We start from the raw sequence: 18576 nt of genomic DNA on the forward strand, positions 1-18576 counted from the left end.
TATATATATACAATACCCATGATTGATAATGAGCATAATGCTCCAAACATGACCCATTTATCCAAAATCCAACAAGGCACAATGGCAACTTCACATTCTCTATAAACTAAGTGTAAGTGCAATACACTTTTTAGTTACATGTGACATTTTCATAGTGCACACATACAATATGCATTTGAAAGACTCATGGGTGGTTAATTAAATATCAGTCAGCTGCTGCAGTAAAGTCAGTGTTTCCTATGCTCACTGCTAGAAGATATACTTAGACCCCAAAGTGTTCGCAGGCTAGATTAAATGCATAATCTCACCAGTTTTTCTGGGTCTGTCCCAGGACCTCCTACCAGTACTGAATTGAAATCATTCATAAAAGTCCCTAAGTATTATTAGAACTATAGATTTTCCATGCATTAATTAAAGCACTCATTATGCAGAATGTCTTAGAATTAGGTTAGGCACCCCCCACCCCGTGAGATAACAGGATAAATCTGAAGGGTCAAGAAATATAAAGGATTAATAAAAAACCAAAATGTTACTCTTTTAAAAGGCTTGAACAACTGTTCAAAGGAAACTGTATGAGAAGGAACATCATATTTGACATGTCCAATAGGGTGTGGCGGCTCACAGAAACAGCAAAAGATATGTCACCTGCAAAATCTGTTGGAATAAGGTCAGGATAAAATGAACTCCTCACAGAGGTGTATCCAGAAACTGAAAGAGTAAATTAGAAAGACCACAATGAATGGCTGTAAAGTTTAGAATACTGAGCACACAGCACCTACGACCTGCAACTCAAATTCATGTTCCTGAAGACAGACAATGAGGCTCTTCGGAAACAAGTGGAGGCAGTGAAGTTAGATGTGGCCTATCAAACAGCCCAGCTGGAGAAACACAGAGCAGAGACCAGAATAGGTGACCTCAGCAGATGGCAGATGATTTAGAGCTTGACAGCCTTTGCTTGCTAAAGGAGAAAGCCTCTGTGCAGGAGCAGATCCTCCTGTTTGGCTGAGCTTAATGATTTAAAAATAGAAAACAGAAACCTCATGGAAGCACTGAGGGAAGCTGAGGAAAAGCTCAGCAATGAGCATCTCCATTGGGAGAATCAGGAAAATTCTTTGAGAGCTGAAACAGTTGACAGCCACCACTGAAGCTGAGCTTAACAATATGAAAAATGAAAACAAAATTTTAAGGCTGCAATGACAATAGCTGAAGAAGAACTTAACAATGACCATCATAAGAATAATCAGCTGATGGCTGCTTGGAACGAGGTAGAGCAACAACTGAGGATTGAATATCTCCAGCTGCAGAAAGAGAAGTCTTCCCTCCCTGGAAAAATCCCAGAGCTGCAAGCTTGCTCAGCTGGAGATTCAAAAAGAAGAGAAACAGCAGTTTGAGGCTGTTCTACAGACAGTCAAAAAGGAGGGGGAGAATGAGCACTTCCAGTGGCAATAGGGGAAAGCCTCCCTGCTATATGATATTCAGAAATCCAGAGACTGCAGTGTTACTGAGCTTGATAATCTACTACAAAAAAAGAACAATCTCGTAGCTGCACTAAAGCCTATACTTGCCAACCAGAAAATAGGGAGGGTTTCAAAACCAGAGTGGGGGGTCTGGAGGTCCTCCTTGGTGCCTAATTTGTAAATTACAAGGTCCCTGAATATCACTTGGTGACGAACCTGGCATGTCAATGTGGGGAGAGAAGGTCCTGTAATGAAAAAACTTACTCAGTGTCTGGTGTGTTTACATAGTTTCCAAATTAAGGAGCAGCTTAGAGGCAAAGCATTATTTGTTGTGTATGTAGTGACCAATAAATCACATAAGAAGACACATATTTGCAAGCGTGAGTTATAGATGTTGAGTGTGAGTGATGCTAAATGCATTAGGTCCGCCCACCAAGAGCTGGGGTTTGTCTGAGGTTTCTTCCATTAAGGGGAGTTTTTCCTTCCCACTGTTGCCAAGTGCTTGCTCAGAGGAATTTGTTGGGTTTTCCCTATGCAATAATAATAATAGTAAGGTCTAGACCTTAATATTAGACTTTGTAAAGTATCCTGAGACAACTTTTGTTGTGATTTGGCACTATACAAATAAAGCTGAATTGAACTGAATTGTTTGTGAAACTTTCAACTAAGTGGGCTGCACGGTGGCGCGGTGGTTTGTGCTGTTGCCTCACAGCGAGGCAGGCGAGGAAAGTGAGGCAGGCCGACCCAGGGCCTTTCTGTGCGGAGTTTGCATGCTTTCCCCATGCTTGCGTGGGTTCTCTCCGGGTGCTCTGATTTTCTCCCACTGACCAAAGACATGCAGCATAGATTGAATGGTGTCTCTAAATTGCCCGTAGGAGTGATTGTGTGTGTGAGCAGTTGTTCGTCTGTGTGTTAGCCCTGTGATGAACTGGCGACCTGTCCAGGGTGTACCCCGCCTCTCGCCCAATTGGGTCCAGACCCCATGACCCCATTCGGGACTAAGTGGTTTAGAAAATGGATGGATGGATGGACTTTCAACTAAGTTATATAATCAGCTCAGAATTTGTCCAACAATCACTGGACAATCATTGCAATAGTGTAAACAAATCACTACAACTACAGAACCTAAATGATGATTTGAAATTTTTAGCATGAAAAAAATCTAATTTTCATTGAAAAATGCAGACGTCAAAAGAGAGGGCAGGACGCGTGCTCATGTCAGTGTTCAGCAGTCTCAAGCTGCCACCAACATGATGGCAGGCTTTCCTCTGTGGGCCTCTACAGGTACCACACAGAGGTAGCTAAGAGGGAGCCAGTTTCACATGGACCCTGATTTATTTATTGACTTATTTTATTTATGTTTTAGTTATATAACAAAGGTCATCCTCCCTTAAAGAACCAAATAAGAACAGTCATTTTAGGTCAACACAATTAAATGTTGCATTTTATTTATCCTCATATGAATAAATATTTTTAAATTGACACCCATTACTTGATTTACTTATTTTATTGTACAGTAGACCCAGTTCGCTGTGTACTGTACATCTGCAGGACACAATTAAGGTTTTCTAAAGTATACACTCATAAATTATTAGTAGCTCCTTTTACACTGCCTATCCAATGCGGAACTTTTTTGCATTGCCGTTCTGTGTAAAAGGTACAATACTGGCATGGGAAGTCGACGTTGACCCTCCAAAATGCCACAACGAGAAGTAGCATTTCTGCTGAGGCGAGTTCGCCCCACCTCCTGTATATACAGGGCGAAGCGGAATGGGGGAGAGGGGTCTGTCTGAGAGAGACAGCTAGAGAGTGAACGATGAGAGGTAGCAGTGGCAGTGAGAACAAAGTGAATCTGAGAATTAAAACTTTATTTTGTGATTATTTCACTGTGGTTATGTTTTGCTGAATGAATAAAGACAAGCGCACAAACCTGAAACTGAATGCATGTAATACTGTAATTCTCAATTTCCATTTATTGATATATCAAAGTCAGATAACAGCATATTTGTTTTATTTTCAAATTGGCCATGAAGTACACAGACTGTCATGCTAAGCATCATGCCTCTAATTCCGGGATTCTGGCAGCTGTGTTAAATGAACACAGGAGGGGCAGTCTGCTAGCTTTTTTCATTTCACTGTAAAAGGACTTGCATTTGGAAAAAAAACACCTTGAAGGAGGATCAAAACACCAGTAGTTTGCAGCGATCTCTGCGTAGAGGGGGCTAATGAATGGTAAGACGCAATGTTTGCACAGTGGAGCCTTCCTTAAAAAATCTAGTACTATGCTATATGGTAATATATCATCTGTAATCTATTGTGCGGTGTGTGTATTTGTGTGTGAAAGCAAGTCCACTTTTAAACAGCCAAACCAGTGCCCAAAGCAGAGCTAGGCAGGACAAGCCACTGCTGTGTTTTAAGCTATTGTCCTGCTTTCGCTGGCTGCTTTTCATCACAAGAGTTATTGATATGGTGCATTTTAGCAATATTACTGCTACGAGCCACCATTTCTCATGGCCTGCCATAAACAAGTGAAAAAGCAAATATTCAATAGAAATTAATCTCTAGAAAGTACTGTTGTTGTTATCCAACAGGCTTTCTAATTTCAGGCCAAAGCAGGAGGTGTGGCTGACAATATTTATTTGACAGAATAGTGAGAAATTGAAATGGAAATTAAGCAGGTAACAGAAATCTGATCTGTGCCTCAGTATTGGTGTGGCCTTGCTAAGAAAATTGGTTTGTGGCTGGATCAATAAAGTCTGAAAATTAGACCTTTGAGGCTATTTACCAGGGAAGAATTCATAAGGGTGTGTGTGCGTGTATGGGATTGTAATATTATTAGCTTTGTGAGGACCTGTTTAACCTTTTTTTGTAAAGTTGGGGCAATCGTGCTGTAACTACTCACTTCTCCTTGAGGCTGATACTTTTAAGTTAAGGCATGCCACACTAATATGCTGTTAAAAATCAGTTAATAAGAACTCTTGCAAGTATTGTAATATAAATGTGTCAGTGTGTGTGCATGTGTGTGGGGGTGCGTGTGTGGGTGTCTACAAAGCAGAAATTGCTGGAACTTGTGAGTTCAGGCAAAAATGAAGAAGCTGTGGGAAATCATGTAGCAGAACTTGATGTTTTGTGAGTGGCAGGGAACAAACAGCCAGGCCTTGGTAATGACAAACCAAGTGGCAGAACAAGTTTAATCAAAGATTAAACTCTGAATCACTTCCTTTCCACTTGGGAGAGGTAACAGACTTTTCTCCAACACTGACTTTTTATAGTTTAAATGAGACTTTAGAAGGCAGTGATTTATTATTTTCAGGGAAGTCGGCAGATTATTATTGACTGGAGTTATTACATCAGTAACTTGGTTTCATGCAAAGAAAGTCCAAACCAGTTTCCAGGAAAACGTTGGGCAAATAATAATATGTGCATGTATGTTCTAAACCTTCTAAAATGTTAACCTTTGACAGAACTGAGAATGTATTTGTCATTGTCTGTTCATTGGTGGGAAATGGACTGTATTTATATAGCGCATTTTTCACAGTGTGTTGCACTGGCCAAAGTGCTTTACAGGAGATCATACACCATTCACACTCACACATGACGACAAGGCTGCCACACAACGGCGCTAGTCAAGCCACTGGGAGCAAATCGGGGTTCAGTATCTTGCTCAGGGACACTTAGGCATGCGGGGAGACTGAGAATCGAACCACCAACTTGCTGGTCAGGAGACGACTGCCCTACCTCATGAGCCACAGCCACCCTCAAAGAAAAAAAATCCCAGCCTTCTTGTGGAATCAAATGCCATTTTTCTTTACACAGATTGTCATTCAAGTTTTGAATTTCCAATAAGTTTTACTTAAAAATTATCACAAGCAGGCGAGTAGAGCAGAGCCTGCCAGTTAATTTTTTTGTTATTTAAAAGCAGTGGCTATAAAATGAAGATATTGTTATAGTTGTCATCCCTTTTCAAAAAGACTGTCTGTATGCCTATTACACAGGGACCAATCTGATCAGCATACGCCATGCTAATGGGCTGAGTGTGTGAGTGCATAGTGGTAGGAACAGGAAGGGGTTTTTTTTTTTTGTCCGTTTAGTTTCTGTATCTATAAATCTCAACTAACCTCATCGTCTGTTCTCCCTTCTAAACTCTCCTTCACCACCTGTGTCTGTTCCAGTCATCTGGATGAACCTCTTCATTATGTGCTGAGAAACCTTTGCAGATGTTGTGCATGCTGTGTGTGTGTGTATATGTCTGTATGTGTTTGTGTTGTCTTGTTGCCACCAGAGCAGATGGCTGAGGGAAACACCAGTGATTAGCCTGTCTGACTACATCTCTTGATGTCAGTAATAAGCTCACCAGAAGCCTCAGTTAGAACAAAATCACAAGGCTTCAAAATTAAATGACAAAATATTTAAAGGATAAGGCCAGTCATTTTCTATATTAACAGTATATTCAACACTCCCTATCCAGAGACTAAAACCAATAATGAATTGCCTGTACTCATGGTTAATGTCCATCAGTCTGTCAATCCTGGATTAGTTTCTTCATATGTGCCACAGGCCTCTGCTGTTCTTCAGATACAATGAAAACACATCAGTGATACACACTGCTGCACTAGGTGGCATATATCTTCATTAGCAAACCCCAAATCCAAATTTGGGGAGCTAGCGGAATGTAAACAAAGCTGAGCGCGCATGCAACATCTCGCACATACATAGTTGATTCTGACTCATACTAACTTAAGGAAATTATGGCCGCTTGGAGTCTTTGGGGCAAGACGGTCAGGTTTGGGTTTTCATAATGAAATAACGTGTCACCCAGTGCAATGGTGTGTTTTCCTTATGTGTTTTTAATTGATTTTGAAGTCCGCTTGATTTGCTGCAGTCTTCTCCTAAACAACAGGTGTCACTGCTGAGAAAAACACAATCTACACTGCTGGAATAGCAGTAGAAGAATAAATGTACAGGAAATGTGTTCTGTGGCTAACTAGCTGGCTGGCTAGCCAGCAGATATCGATCATATAGAACAGCTGAATGAAGCTAAATCAACACTTGTGTGGGAGACAACATGTATTTTAGCTTTCTACATAGCCAGCATACCAAGCCATAGATGTCTCTATAGGGTTGTATAGATGTCTGGAGTGACGGACCTGCTCACACACTCATCCAGTTCCTGTTTGGCACGTGCTAAGTTCTAAAATTTGAGAGCTACAGGACCTGGCAAAATAACAACAATGCTCATTGATTTGATGCTGCTGTTGGCGGGACAATGTAATTAGTCTGTGCCTTCACTGTTACAAGAATAAATGCATTTTAAAACCATGCTGTTAAGGTTTAATTACATTTATGGCAGCAACAGTAAAAACATGGTTTGGGTTAAAAAAAACTAAATGATTAAAGTTTTCTTGGAGTTATCTTAAAAATAACTTCCTGTTTATGCTCAGTAACACTCATTCATACATATTGTGTATCCTTGAGTTCTAACAAAAATGTTAAATGCGTTACCTACCCCATACAACATATGCTGAATATAAACTTATTATTTTGAAACCTGCAGTGTTTACATCCCTGTGAACTAGCAGTCATCTTTTTCAATTGTACAACACTGCATATCTTGGTGCACTGCCTGTAGGTCAGTAGCACTATGCAAAATGACAATAAAAGAAGCTAAACTGAGAATCACATAAAAACACTGCTCTTTGTTTCTTGTACATAAACACATTTTTTGGGCACTTGCTGAAATTAGTGAGGCTCTCATTTTTCAGGGGAAGTTTTGATAACCTCTTAATCTTTTAACTTAGACTGCCTTCTTGCTGAATGTTCCACGCCATATCAAAATCAGTACAGTTTTCTGACACACATGCTCATGCATCATGATCTCAGTAATGCAATTCTTTAATGTGAAGCCTTTATGAATAGCAAACATGTCAATATCTTGTTTATTAGAATGCAAATTCTAGTGGCCTCTGAACTGAACATAAAGCTGCTGCTAACTGTCCAGCTACAGTATCACTAAACAGCAACTCTTTTTGCTTGACTACCCAAAGACTTTGCTCAGACTGAAATGTTGTCTGCTGCAGGTAAACACCAGAAAATCAGCCTGGCTTATTGGCTTTCTAATGTCCACACTTATTAATGTGTACACCTGTCACAAGAGATGGATATCTGTTTAACACAGCACTGTGCTAATCCTTCTATGAGAGGTTTTAAGAAGCCGTGACAGGAGAGGAGATAGCATCAATCTACTGATAGATGCAAGTTTAATTGCTCTTTTTAGCCCATATGCACACACTGAGAAACAAATCCTTACTCAGAAGCATTCGCACATACTCAGTGCACACATATGCATGCGCATGCACACATCAATCTGCAGTGTTGTCTGGCTTGAGGTGTTTTTAAATAGTAGCTTACAAGCTCAGTGGCTGGTTCACAGTGTGATATTGACTCCTATCTAGAAATGTCCTGTTCCTGCAAGACTGTCATTATTCTCGTCAATTACCCCTTCAGAGCTTCCACACAGCCCAGTGAAAACACACACTCAGACACTCGGAGCACACGGCCAGCGTTTTCATTTGTTTTGAGCAGCACTGCTTCTGTGCTTACTCTTTTGTTATTCCTTGATTTCAACTTTTTAAGCTTATTTTGATTTCATGTCGACCTCAGTTCTTCTCATCTCCTCTTGAATAATGTCATGTTGTCTGTGATCTTTTTATTTTCTGTCCGACTTGGGGAAATGGCATGAATTTCCAGACTATTTAAAGTGTGTTTGATTTACCTCAGCAGATATGTTTGCTAACTTAAAAAATGGGCCAACATTTGCATTCATTACCATGTCCCTGTGTTTTGTTTTGTTTGTTTTTTCAGGTATGTAAAATTACTTCAGCTAATATTTAGCCAGGATGTCCTTTTCCATCTCTTTTTTGACTTGTCCTCCCACCTTCATTTCTTGCAACTAAATAGTTCCTCCTTATTTTCTTCTTCCGTTCTGTTTTTTTTTTTCAAATAGCTCAGTAACAGGTAGCCTGTTTACTCCTCTCCACATTAAAAGTGAGCACGTTTTTCAGAGACCTGGGAATTTTTGTAGGCGAGATCAAAGAAAATACATTCAGCATTCAAAAAATAGCCTACATACGGTATTCTCTGGTGTTATTGTCCCACCCCACTATGAAAATTCACTACAGTGAAGGTGTATTATTATCGAATGCAGAAGGACCTGCTGTCCCAGATTTGGTTCTTTATATTTTGTTGAGGAGAGCAGAGAATTCTCTTCATCACTGAAAATGTTTTGTGCCCAAGAGATTTGATGTAGTTAAAAAGCTATTTTAACAGATGGTGTTAAAGGAAGCACTCATGCCTTCAGTAATGGGGTGCAACAAGGGTCTAATCTTGGCCCATTATGTTTATAGTATAACATTATTCTTTTTCATCCTTACATTAAAGCAGGATTGTATAACTTTTAAACAAAGAGACAATTTACTTTTCCTGTTACAGATGAAAAGGTGAATTCATATGCAGCAAAACAAACCCTTCATTCATTCGATTCAATACATTCATAGGTTTACAAGCTAGCCTTATTTGCTCTGATGGAACTTTAGTTAGATTTTGGTGTGTAACTGACAGTATGTTTACTGATTACAATGCATTTGCTTGACTACAAACATGCTGTATAGTAACTGCTCCATTTTCACTCAAGCAGTAAAACTCCAACAACAACAATGTTAAAATGTCCTATGTGGACAAAAGTATTGGGACACCTGACCATTACACCAATGGGGACTTTAATGACATTGCATTCATATACACAGACTTTTACAGTACCTGTAAATATGCATTCTAAAGATTATATGGATCCATACAGGTCTCTATTTTTAAGTACTCTATTTTTATTCCTATTTCTCTCTTTTCACAATGAGCATTCTTTTGTCTCTCTGCATTGTTTACTGCCTCTTTATACTGTTTATTTTGCATTGTTTGCACTGTTTGCTGCCTGTTAATACTGTTTATTTTGTTACACTACACAGCCTTATGCTGGTTTACTGTTTACTTGCCCTTTGCATGAGGATATGTACATGTACATTGAGAGCCGATGTACCAGAGTCACATTCCTTGTGTGTCCAACACACCTGGCTAATAAAGCAGATTCTGATTTTGATTCTGAATATGGAGTCGGTCCCCTCCTTTGCAGCTATAACAGCTTCCGCTGTTCTTGGAGTGTTTCTGTGGGAATTTGTGCCCATTCATTCTGTAGAGTATTTATGAGGTCAGACACTGACGTTGGACAAGAAGGCCTGGCTCGCAATCTCCATTCCTGTTCATCCCATAGGTGTTCAATGAGGTTGTGGTCGGGGCTCTGTGTGGGCCAGTCAAGTTCTTCCACACTGAACTCATCCAACCATGTCTCTATGGCCCTTGCTTTGTGCACTGGGGCACAGTCATGCTGGAATAGAAAAAGGGCCTTCCCCAAACTGTTTCCAGAAAGTTAGTGTTGTCCAAAATGCCTTGGTATGCTGAAACATTAAGACTGCCCTTCAATAGAAGTAAGGGGCATAGACCAAACCCTGAAAAGCAGCCCCAAACCATTATCCCTCCTCCACCAACCTTCACAGTTGGAACAATGCAGTCAGGTAGGTAATGTTTTCCCGGCATCCACCAATCCCAGACTCGCCCATCTGACTACCAAACAGACAAGCATGATTTGGCTCTCCACAGAACATGTTTCCACTGCTTCACAGTCCAATGTGCTTTACACCACTGCATTCAACGGTTGGCATTGGACTTGGTAATGTGAGGCTTGCATGCAGCTGCTCAGGCATGGAAAGCTAATCCACGAAGCTCTCACCGCACAGTTTTTGTGCTTACATTAATGCCAGTGGAAGTTTGGAGTGCTTCAGCTATGGAATCAACAGAACGTTGGCGACTTTTACACACCATGAACCTTAGCAGTTGTTGTAATGTAAAGTGGATAAACTCCTAATGACCAGAAGGAAAAATAATCTTTTGATATTCATCTAGAAAGCTCTAGTGTTCAACCTTAATTTATTTAAATTTTGCAACATTTTATATTATCTAATATTTAACCTTAAATACAGTGTCTAATGTACACCAGCCTAGTCTCAGGAATAACCTACAAACAGTTCTCAAACATTTTATTCATGTGGAGATTTTAAAGCTTCGTTATCCAGTTTGATTTGTGATCCTTATAATGGTTTTATGATTGTCTATTTATTTCTGGATGGTTAGTTGTCTGACTTTATATGTTGGTTGGGTGTATGACTGTATGTTTGTTTGGTTTTTAGAGCTCTCATTAAAGAGAAATCTTGGTCTCAGCGGTGCTATGGAAATAAATAATGCATAGTATAAATGTACTGTAGATAACTACATAGCAAAATAAAATATACTGTATGCTACACAAAAATAAAGAGGAATAAAGGTTTATATAAAAGGAATCTTAAAAACTAGAACATAAAAAAGTAGGAGCAAGGTGCAAATTATGATTCAAAGCATGAAAACAAATGTAAAGTACTGGTCATGTTTGCAGTTTACAGTCTGTATCATTGTTACATATGTCACTAATGACAAGCATAAAAATATAAGAATGGAAAATGGAAAAATTATTCCATTCATCCATTCGTTATCTATACCACTTATCCTGAACAGGGTAGTGGGGAAACTAGAGCCAATCCCAGCTGACATTGGACGATATGCAGGGTTCACCCTGGACAGGTTGCCAGTCTATCACAGGGCTGACACTTAGAGACTGGAAAAAATATTGTATAGTATAAATGAAAAGATGTCAAGCTGCAAGTTGAAAATGGAATTAAGTCTACTGAGATATGTATAAAGTTTGTGTAAAGTTTCAGGAATATGAAAATAATACATCTACATTGATTCTAAGATTAAGTACTCAGAAATAGTTCTACTTTTGACTCTTTGATGTTGCTGAAATTCATTTGCATACAAATAAGACTACGAGATTCAATTTACAGCTGCTCTGTTAAAAAGATCCCCAGAAAACACACCTCAATTTATTTTTAAGATGACAAGAGCAGACTGCTTGTCATGGTGATATTCCACAGCTAAAGAGGATTCACTGTTACAAAAGCTAAATGGAAAAATACCTTATTAGTCATTATTAAACCTGGGTGGAAAGTCCTCTCACCTAAGTCCCTGTCTTTGTTTCCCAGCAGCACATATACTACACAAGCTCCCAGCAGATTCACCTGGGAGTGCTGAGTCCAACCATTGATGATGATGATAACAAGTGTCTGGTGGATGTGAATAGCAGACCCAGACTTCTGGAGTGCAGCTACGCAGCTACCAAGCACATGAAGCTCACTTGGACGTTCACTCAGGTAGACCACACTCAGATAAAGAAACATAGTTTTACGTGCGCTTTTGCAGCCAGATGCTCAGTGCACAACAAAGACAAACTCCAGCTGTGTGCATGTTTTATCTATTTCAGGCCCTCTGTTTAGATGCATGCAGCCTTTGACTACATTGGTTTGCTAATTGGTATTCTGTATGTACAGGTAGCTGTAAATTCCTACTGCATCTTGTCTGCTGGACCAAAGTTCCATGATTTTAGTGCACTTTAACTGTTGAGTGGAATTTGTGCCTCTTGGTTTTATTACAGCATAGATCATTCTTCCAATATTGTATGGGATTGGTGCTTTAAAATCACATCTACATTGGTTGGATAATGAGCTTTCACGCATCCACACTTTGTGACTTTTAACAACCCTCTGTCTTCTTTTTAATCTTCACATTTTTAATGTTGTCTTAAAATGTGACAGATAAGTAGGGTGAGCTGGATAATTAGTATAAAGAAGACACTAATGCATTCAAGCCCCTGGCATTTCTGCTCTGTGTGTGTGTGTGCATTTGTACCGCCCTCTGTGTGTGTGTGTGCTGTTTTTGTCCCAGACATCAGATTGGAACACGACTTATTTAAATATCATTCAGACCCTTCCTGTCCCTAAGAGAACAATACCTCACCATCCTTCAACTCTCTAGTTTTCTTAGTGTCTGTAGCTACTGGGCACATTGGCAGGGGAATCTGCCTCTAATTAGCATTGGCCAGAATCAGAAATCCCAATTCTAACTTATGTCAGAAGTCAAAAAAGAGATGAAATTCACGAGGCACATCCCCATGGGGTTTTGAAAAGAAAACTCAGTTCTCATTGTAAAAGGTTTGGTGGAGAAGTCATAGAAGTCCTTTTCTAACAGAGGAAATGAAATGTTAGTATGAAAGATTCAAGAAAGAAGACACAGCAAATTAGAATACAGTAACTTTGATTGATTGATTGATTGATTTATTCTTTCAAGCAAGTAAAGATAGTCGACATGTCAACACACATAATTTTACACATATCCAACAAATGCTAATCCATTATCAATTTGCTTATACCTAGTACGTGCTTGAACGGAGTAGAAGAAGTCAGACTTATTCAGTCCTACCCCATGACATCATCATACCATCATTGGTTTGCAATCAGTATCTCTACTTAGATAATTTTGTTCTACACCACACAAGTAATATACTAAAACTTCAAAATTTCTACCTCATTACATTTCTCAGGTCAAACTCCATCACTGAAAAAGAATAAGACGTTAAAAGTGAGACATGCTTTGACTGAGTCAGTAGATTGAAACCTGTCTAATACTTTACTGTTGTATTTCCTCTCTTTCAGTGCACCAATGATGCATCAGTGCTGTCCATCAGCACTGGTGCACCAATCATATTACATGTGATAAAACTAATCAGCAGTGGTGGCAGCAATGACATAATTAAATACTGTAAGATACTGGCCAGATGTGATTCACCATTAAATAGTGTTTCTCAATCTTATCATTTCACAAATCTCCTAAAACTATATCATTAAAAACTGCAGAAGACTAAAGAGCATGTGGATATGTGAATGTCTTCACTCATCATTATCTTTAGTTCATGATATGCTCCAAATAGACAATAATAACCATCCAATTCCTTACACTACAAAGTAGATATTTTACATTGAAAACCAAAAATGTACATGCTATAAAGAACTGTGTTGGATCTGTACTAGCAGCCATTATGCTGAGTTGAGGTATCTAGCAAGAAAAGGTGGGATCAGTGTACAGTGTTTATTAATGTAGTTATCAGTGCTGTAGCCACTGATTTAGCAGGGTAAATTGTTATAGAAAACAGCTTTAAAAGTAACATGCAGAGCTATTTATTGTTTTTATTAGGAGTAGTAGTAGTAGCTGTTGTATTTATGTATATGTCTGAATGATAATTTCACTCTCCTTTTAGCTGTGCTAAATGCTACGCTATTTTTATGACAAACTATCTGGCATTTGGTGCTGACAGGTGGTACATGATTTTTATAATCAGCTGTCTTCTGTGGCTGGAAATGAGGTTGACAATAGCTTAGCTTCACCAGGAAAACCACAACAAGATGTATTGGCACAAGTGATGTTTGGGTGTGTCCATGCTCATTTCAGTAATTTGACGATGACTAAAAACGGTTCAAGCACCTGTGCAATTAGCAAAGGGCTGTACTTGATCTCCTCAATAAAGCAGGGGTGTGTTTTGGGCATAGCATGCAATTATCCAATCAGCGTGTAACCTCACATCCCCTTTAAGAGACATGTGAGCCTGAACATTTGGCAGATTGCTAGTATGCTGGCGGACTTGCCAAGTCTGACGTCAGTAAGATTTTCTAATTAGGAAACAGATCTGCTCGTGTGTGTATTCTTTCTCTATTTTCGATTGCACGTATTTCCTATTTGAATATACACACTGTTTATTTTTCTTTTTGTATTGTTTTATTTTTTCATTTTTTTATTCTCATTGTTATTTTCTATTTCCAGTTTTCTTACAACACATTGAGAGCCTCTGTACCAGGGTCAAATTCCAGTATGTTCAAACATACTTGGCCATTAAAGACAATTTTGATTCTGTGATTCTGATGTGGTGACTGATCGTGTAATGTAACAGCAAACAAACTCTGTCCCTATAACAGTTAGCATAGTGGAGAGATGATATTTATAGGGTACAGTTGTTATGTTATCCTAATATTTTCCATCATTGATGGAATTATTTCTAATAATGACAGAAAAATCTGAAGGCCATCTGTCATTTTGACAGATAAGAAGACAGAGGGCAATTTACCCTGACTTATAGTTAGGCGATGGTTTACTAAACAGACACCATTGTTTTATTTAAATGCTAAATCGGTTAGGTGGATCAATGAAGAAAAATTATGATTACAGTCAAAAGCAGGAGAATTCTTACAGACTAATTTGAACAGTGCTAACCTAAACACACTGAGCTTTGTGTTTATGCATTTCTGATCTTTAGTATTGAGGTTGTAGGAAGATGATAAGGAGTACGGAGAGCTGACACATAGCTCTGTGGTCTATGAAGTCAGAGATCTTCCCTGTTTAGAAATAGGCAGCTAGAGACGAGAGAGGAAAAAACCATCAGCATGAAACATTCAAGTAGATGTAAACAAAGTCAAAAAATGTAGATATACATGCAGATGGAAGATAGAAGTGAGAGTTAATGGAAGGTGGGATGAGAAATGTGTATAATTTCTCTTCTCTTATTTCATGTTTTTTCAATAAAGTAATTTTGAACCTTGATCAGCTGAGAAGAGTGAGCAGAGTAAAACGTTTTCAGAGGCAGTGTTGGAAAGTAGTGCAACGAACGAGAGACATAGGCAGCATTTCATGTGAAACAGACTATCAGGATTTGTGCATTATTGATAAATAGATCTTTTACTATATTGAACTGAGCTTGACCCCAAGGGAACAGTCATCAATAGAGAGAAGCAGAATAGGAAAAGGAAAGAGAGAAAGGAGGCCTCGTGAAAATGTGCCCGAGAGCAGGTAATATTTTTTGTACAGCAAGCAGTGTTTTGCTTACATTTGCTTTTTATTTCACTGGTCTCTTTTATTTTTCCCTTTATGGACACAGCTTACCCTAAGCTAGTCCAGTGAAAAGTTTCATTTTGCAGAATCCAAAGGAGAAGTCAGCAGCAGCACTACTCAGAGCTTCCAGAGCAGGAATAGTTGAGACATCAAGACAAACAGCATACTGTATACATCCAAACTAAGAAGTGAACAAGAGCACTGAATATAACTACTAATGCTGTCTTTCTACTGGCACCAGGAACTGTCCTGTACTCAGGCCAGCTGGCCAGCTATTGGCCTGGGCATGACTGGACAACTGGAATGGAGGTCTAGTAGGCATGCAACAAAGCAAACATGGATTTGACAAACATAGCTGTTGTATTAGCTTCCTGTTATTTTTTCATAAAATGCATTGCCATCTCCTTATTCTTTCTTTCCTTTTTTAAGATGACAGGTCTCCCGCTTCAGCTGAGACACTTCCTGTTGTTGAAGTTCTCTGCCAGTCAGAATGTAATAACATAGACAACTGGTTAGGGGCAAAGTAGTGTGCTCTGTTCTTCTGAACAGGGCCATATATCACCCTTTTCAGCATGAGCACAAGCCTCTTCTAAGATGATCAAAACACATGAACCTCAGTATGATATGGGTATGGAACAGCTGGAAAAAATGGCATATTAGAAATGTAGCTGCCTTGTTATTTGATGTAGCTACATATTTGCTGCACTGCTGTTGTTTGCTGCGGGTGCTTTTTACTGTTTCTCATGCATCATTTAGGTGATCAGGCAGGATAGATAATATTTAAACCAGACTAACTTTAAACGCTCTCAGTGTACCTTAACTGATGTTGGCTTGTGTTCAATTAATAAACAATTTGTAACTGCCCCAAGCTACCTTCTAAAACACTGCAAAAACAAGATCATATTTTCTTTACACTCCACAAACACAACTGTGGCTTAAGTCCAGTTTGTATAGCTTTTAACTGGAAGGCTCTGTCTTACTTTACTATCAAATTGGAGTTTCCAACTCCAAATATTACTGTCTACTTGTGTAATGTAATAGAAAAAAATTGGTTTTAAATAATATTTGGAAAGTACATAACTTGCCAGCTGGTGTTAGATCTTAAAAATAAGTTCCAGGCAAAAAAAACCAACTAATATTTCCAACTTCATGATTTATTAAATTTTGCCAATTACCATCAGTAAGACGTATTTTGCAAGGTTAATTTTTCACCCAGAAAAGCGGAACACAGCACACAGAGTACATAAACCATAGTTGTATTAATACATGTCACATTTAAAGTCAGTTTTTTAAAAAAGGTGGGGAAGGGGGATATTTATTAGAAGGTCCTTATTATGGGGCTTCTATCACCAGCATATGTGATACTGTACTGTGATACTACACTTGGGGGCAGTGAAAGAAGCAGAGATGTCCCAAACCAAACCTGAGGACTGGTATCAGGGTCAATCAGGTAAAATAAATCACCTCAGCCTGCTTTTGTTGTTGTGCTTATCTCAGTCCCAGCCTCGGTCTTGTCTCCACCCTATGATTTCACTGTCATTTTAGACCCAACTCCTTTTCTTTGTTCCCTCTTTCCCACTCTTATTAATTGCGCTGCCCAGCTCCACCTATACTTATCTCCTAGCCCAATATTTAAGGCAACAGCCAGTACTCACTATCTGCCCAACTGACTGGTGGACTCTAGCAATGTATGAACACTTTGGTTCTTCCTGGATCTGGTTAGTTGTCTGTCTCTTGCCTCAATGGTTTGCCAGAACCTGCCTGTTTGGTTCTGAACTGTTTATTCCCCTTCATCACAGCTTTACCTGCTCCATACTAGGGTTGCAGAGGTATCCCAGGTTTCACGGTATACCATGGTCTAAAAATTGATGATTATTATACTATGTACCTTAGCTTATTAACGGGTTTGAAGAAAAAAAAAACACAATGCATGTGCACCTTTCTTTCCCGACTGCCTGTCAGATGCAGTGGACAAATAGCAGAGAAAAGGAGGCTGAAATCACTAAACTCCATCCAAAAAGAAATTAAAGTCAACAGCATGGGATTATTTTGGATACCTCAAAAATGAACACCTTTGAGAACACTATCCCCCCATGCAGATTAAAATGTGTGTCCTGTTAATTACTTTAATCCCAAAAAATAAATTGTGAGTGTATAACATCGATTATCAAATGCACCATCAAAATAATATTCACACTGATCCCAATCTGACCCCATAAAAAAACAAATGTGTAAACTTTCCTGACTTCGGGAAAGTCACTGTGTGTGAATAAACGTACAGAGAGGATCAGTCTGACTGCACTGTCGCACACCTAGATTTGTAAGAAGTTTGATAATCATTTAGAGCACTGTGATGGCATGTCCCCACTATTGCCAGGGTTATTACAAACCAGTCAATAGATTAATGGAGAAAATAATCAGCAGGTTAATCCCTAATGAAAATAATCAGTAGTTGGACTTGGATACAAAACAGTTCAGTAGCGCTCCACCTCCACCAACAACACTCAAATCCTGTTTTACATCAGTGCATGAGTTGAGTGACAGGCTATTAATGTAGTGATCTAATATACTGTATAGTGTAACATTTCTCTGCATTGACTAGCCTACTAATACTTTTAATACTTTAAGTATGTTTTTGTGCCAATACGTACTTTTACATAACAGAGTAGGCTACTTATACAGTGTGATATTAGTACTTTTACTTAAGTAAAGAATGTGAATACTTCCACTACTACTGGTGCTAGCATGCAAACTAGCATGCTTTAGTTATATAGCATGTTATAGTTGTATGCTTTTTTTAAACTCATGTTTATACTTTTTAGGGTCAATCTAGTACCACAATCCGGCTCAATGAACTGGCACAATCACTTAATAAAAAATTACCCTTTTGTTTTCATTCCTTTGAGGGTCATTACACACAGTATAGATACCGGCTTTCACGTAGGTATTACCTTTGAAGATGTCCATAAGTAGGTAGTTTGCAGGAGAGCACAAACAGAAGGTATGGAATAGGGTTGCAACGGTATGAAATTTTCACAGTATATCACAGAAAATATCACAGTTTCACAGTATTTCACAATTACAATTATTATTATCAGCTACAATGACACACAGTACCGGCTTTCATCAAACTCAATTTGACAGTTCTAGGTGAAAGGTTATCCAATCAGAAGCTTTGTCCCGCCCCCAAGCCCCCCACTCTCCCCCC

The 18576-nt window shown here is 38.9% G+C and overlaps 1 protein-coding gene across 1 annotated transcript in view; it reads left to right on the forward strand.

Annotated features, from left to right (window-relative positions):
• Positions 1 to 18576, forward strand: part of LOC109962502 (polypeptide N-acetylgalactosaminyltransferase 18-like) — a 79832-nt gene that overhangs the window by 41576 nt on the left and 19680 nt on the right. The window contains exon 7 of the mRNA XM_020604276.1: positions 11639 to 11806. Coding sequence (XP_020459932.1) covers positions 11639 to 11806 — 168 coding nt within the window. The remainder of the gene's footprint in view (positions 1 to 11638; positions 11807 to 18576) is intronic.

The sequence above is a fragment of the Monopterus albus genome, unplaced genomic scaffold, assembly GCF_001952655.1.
Source record: "Monopterus albus unplaced genomic scaffold, M_albus_1.0 scaffold65.1, whole genome shotgun sequence".
Taxonomy (NCBI): domain Eukaryota; kingdom Metazoa; phylum Chordata; class Actinopteri; order Synbranchiformes; family Synbranchidae; genus Monopterus; species Monopterus albus.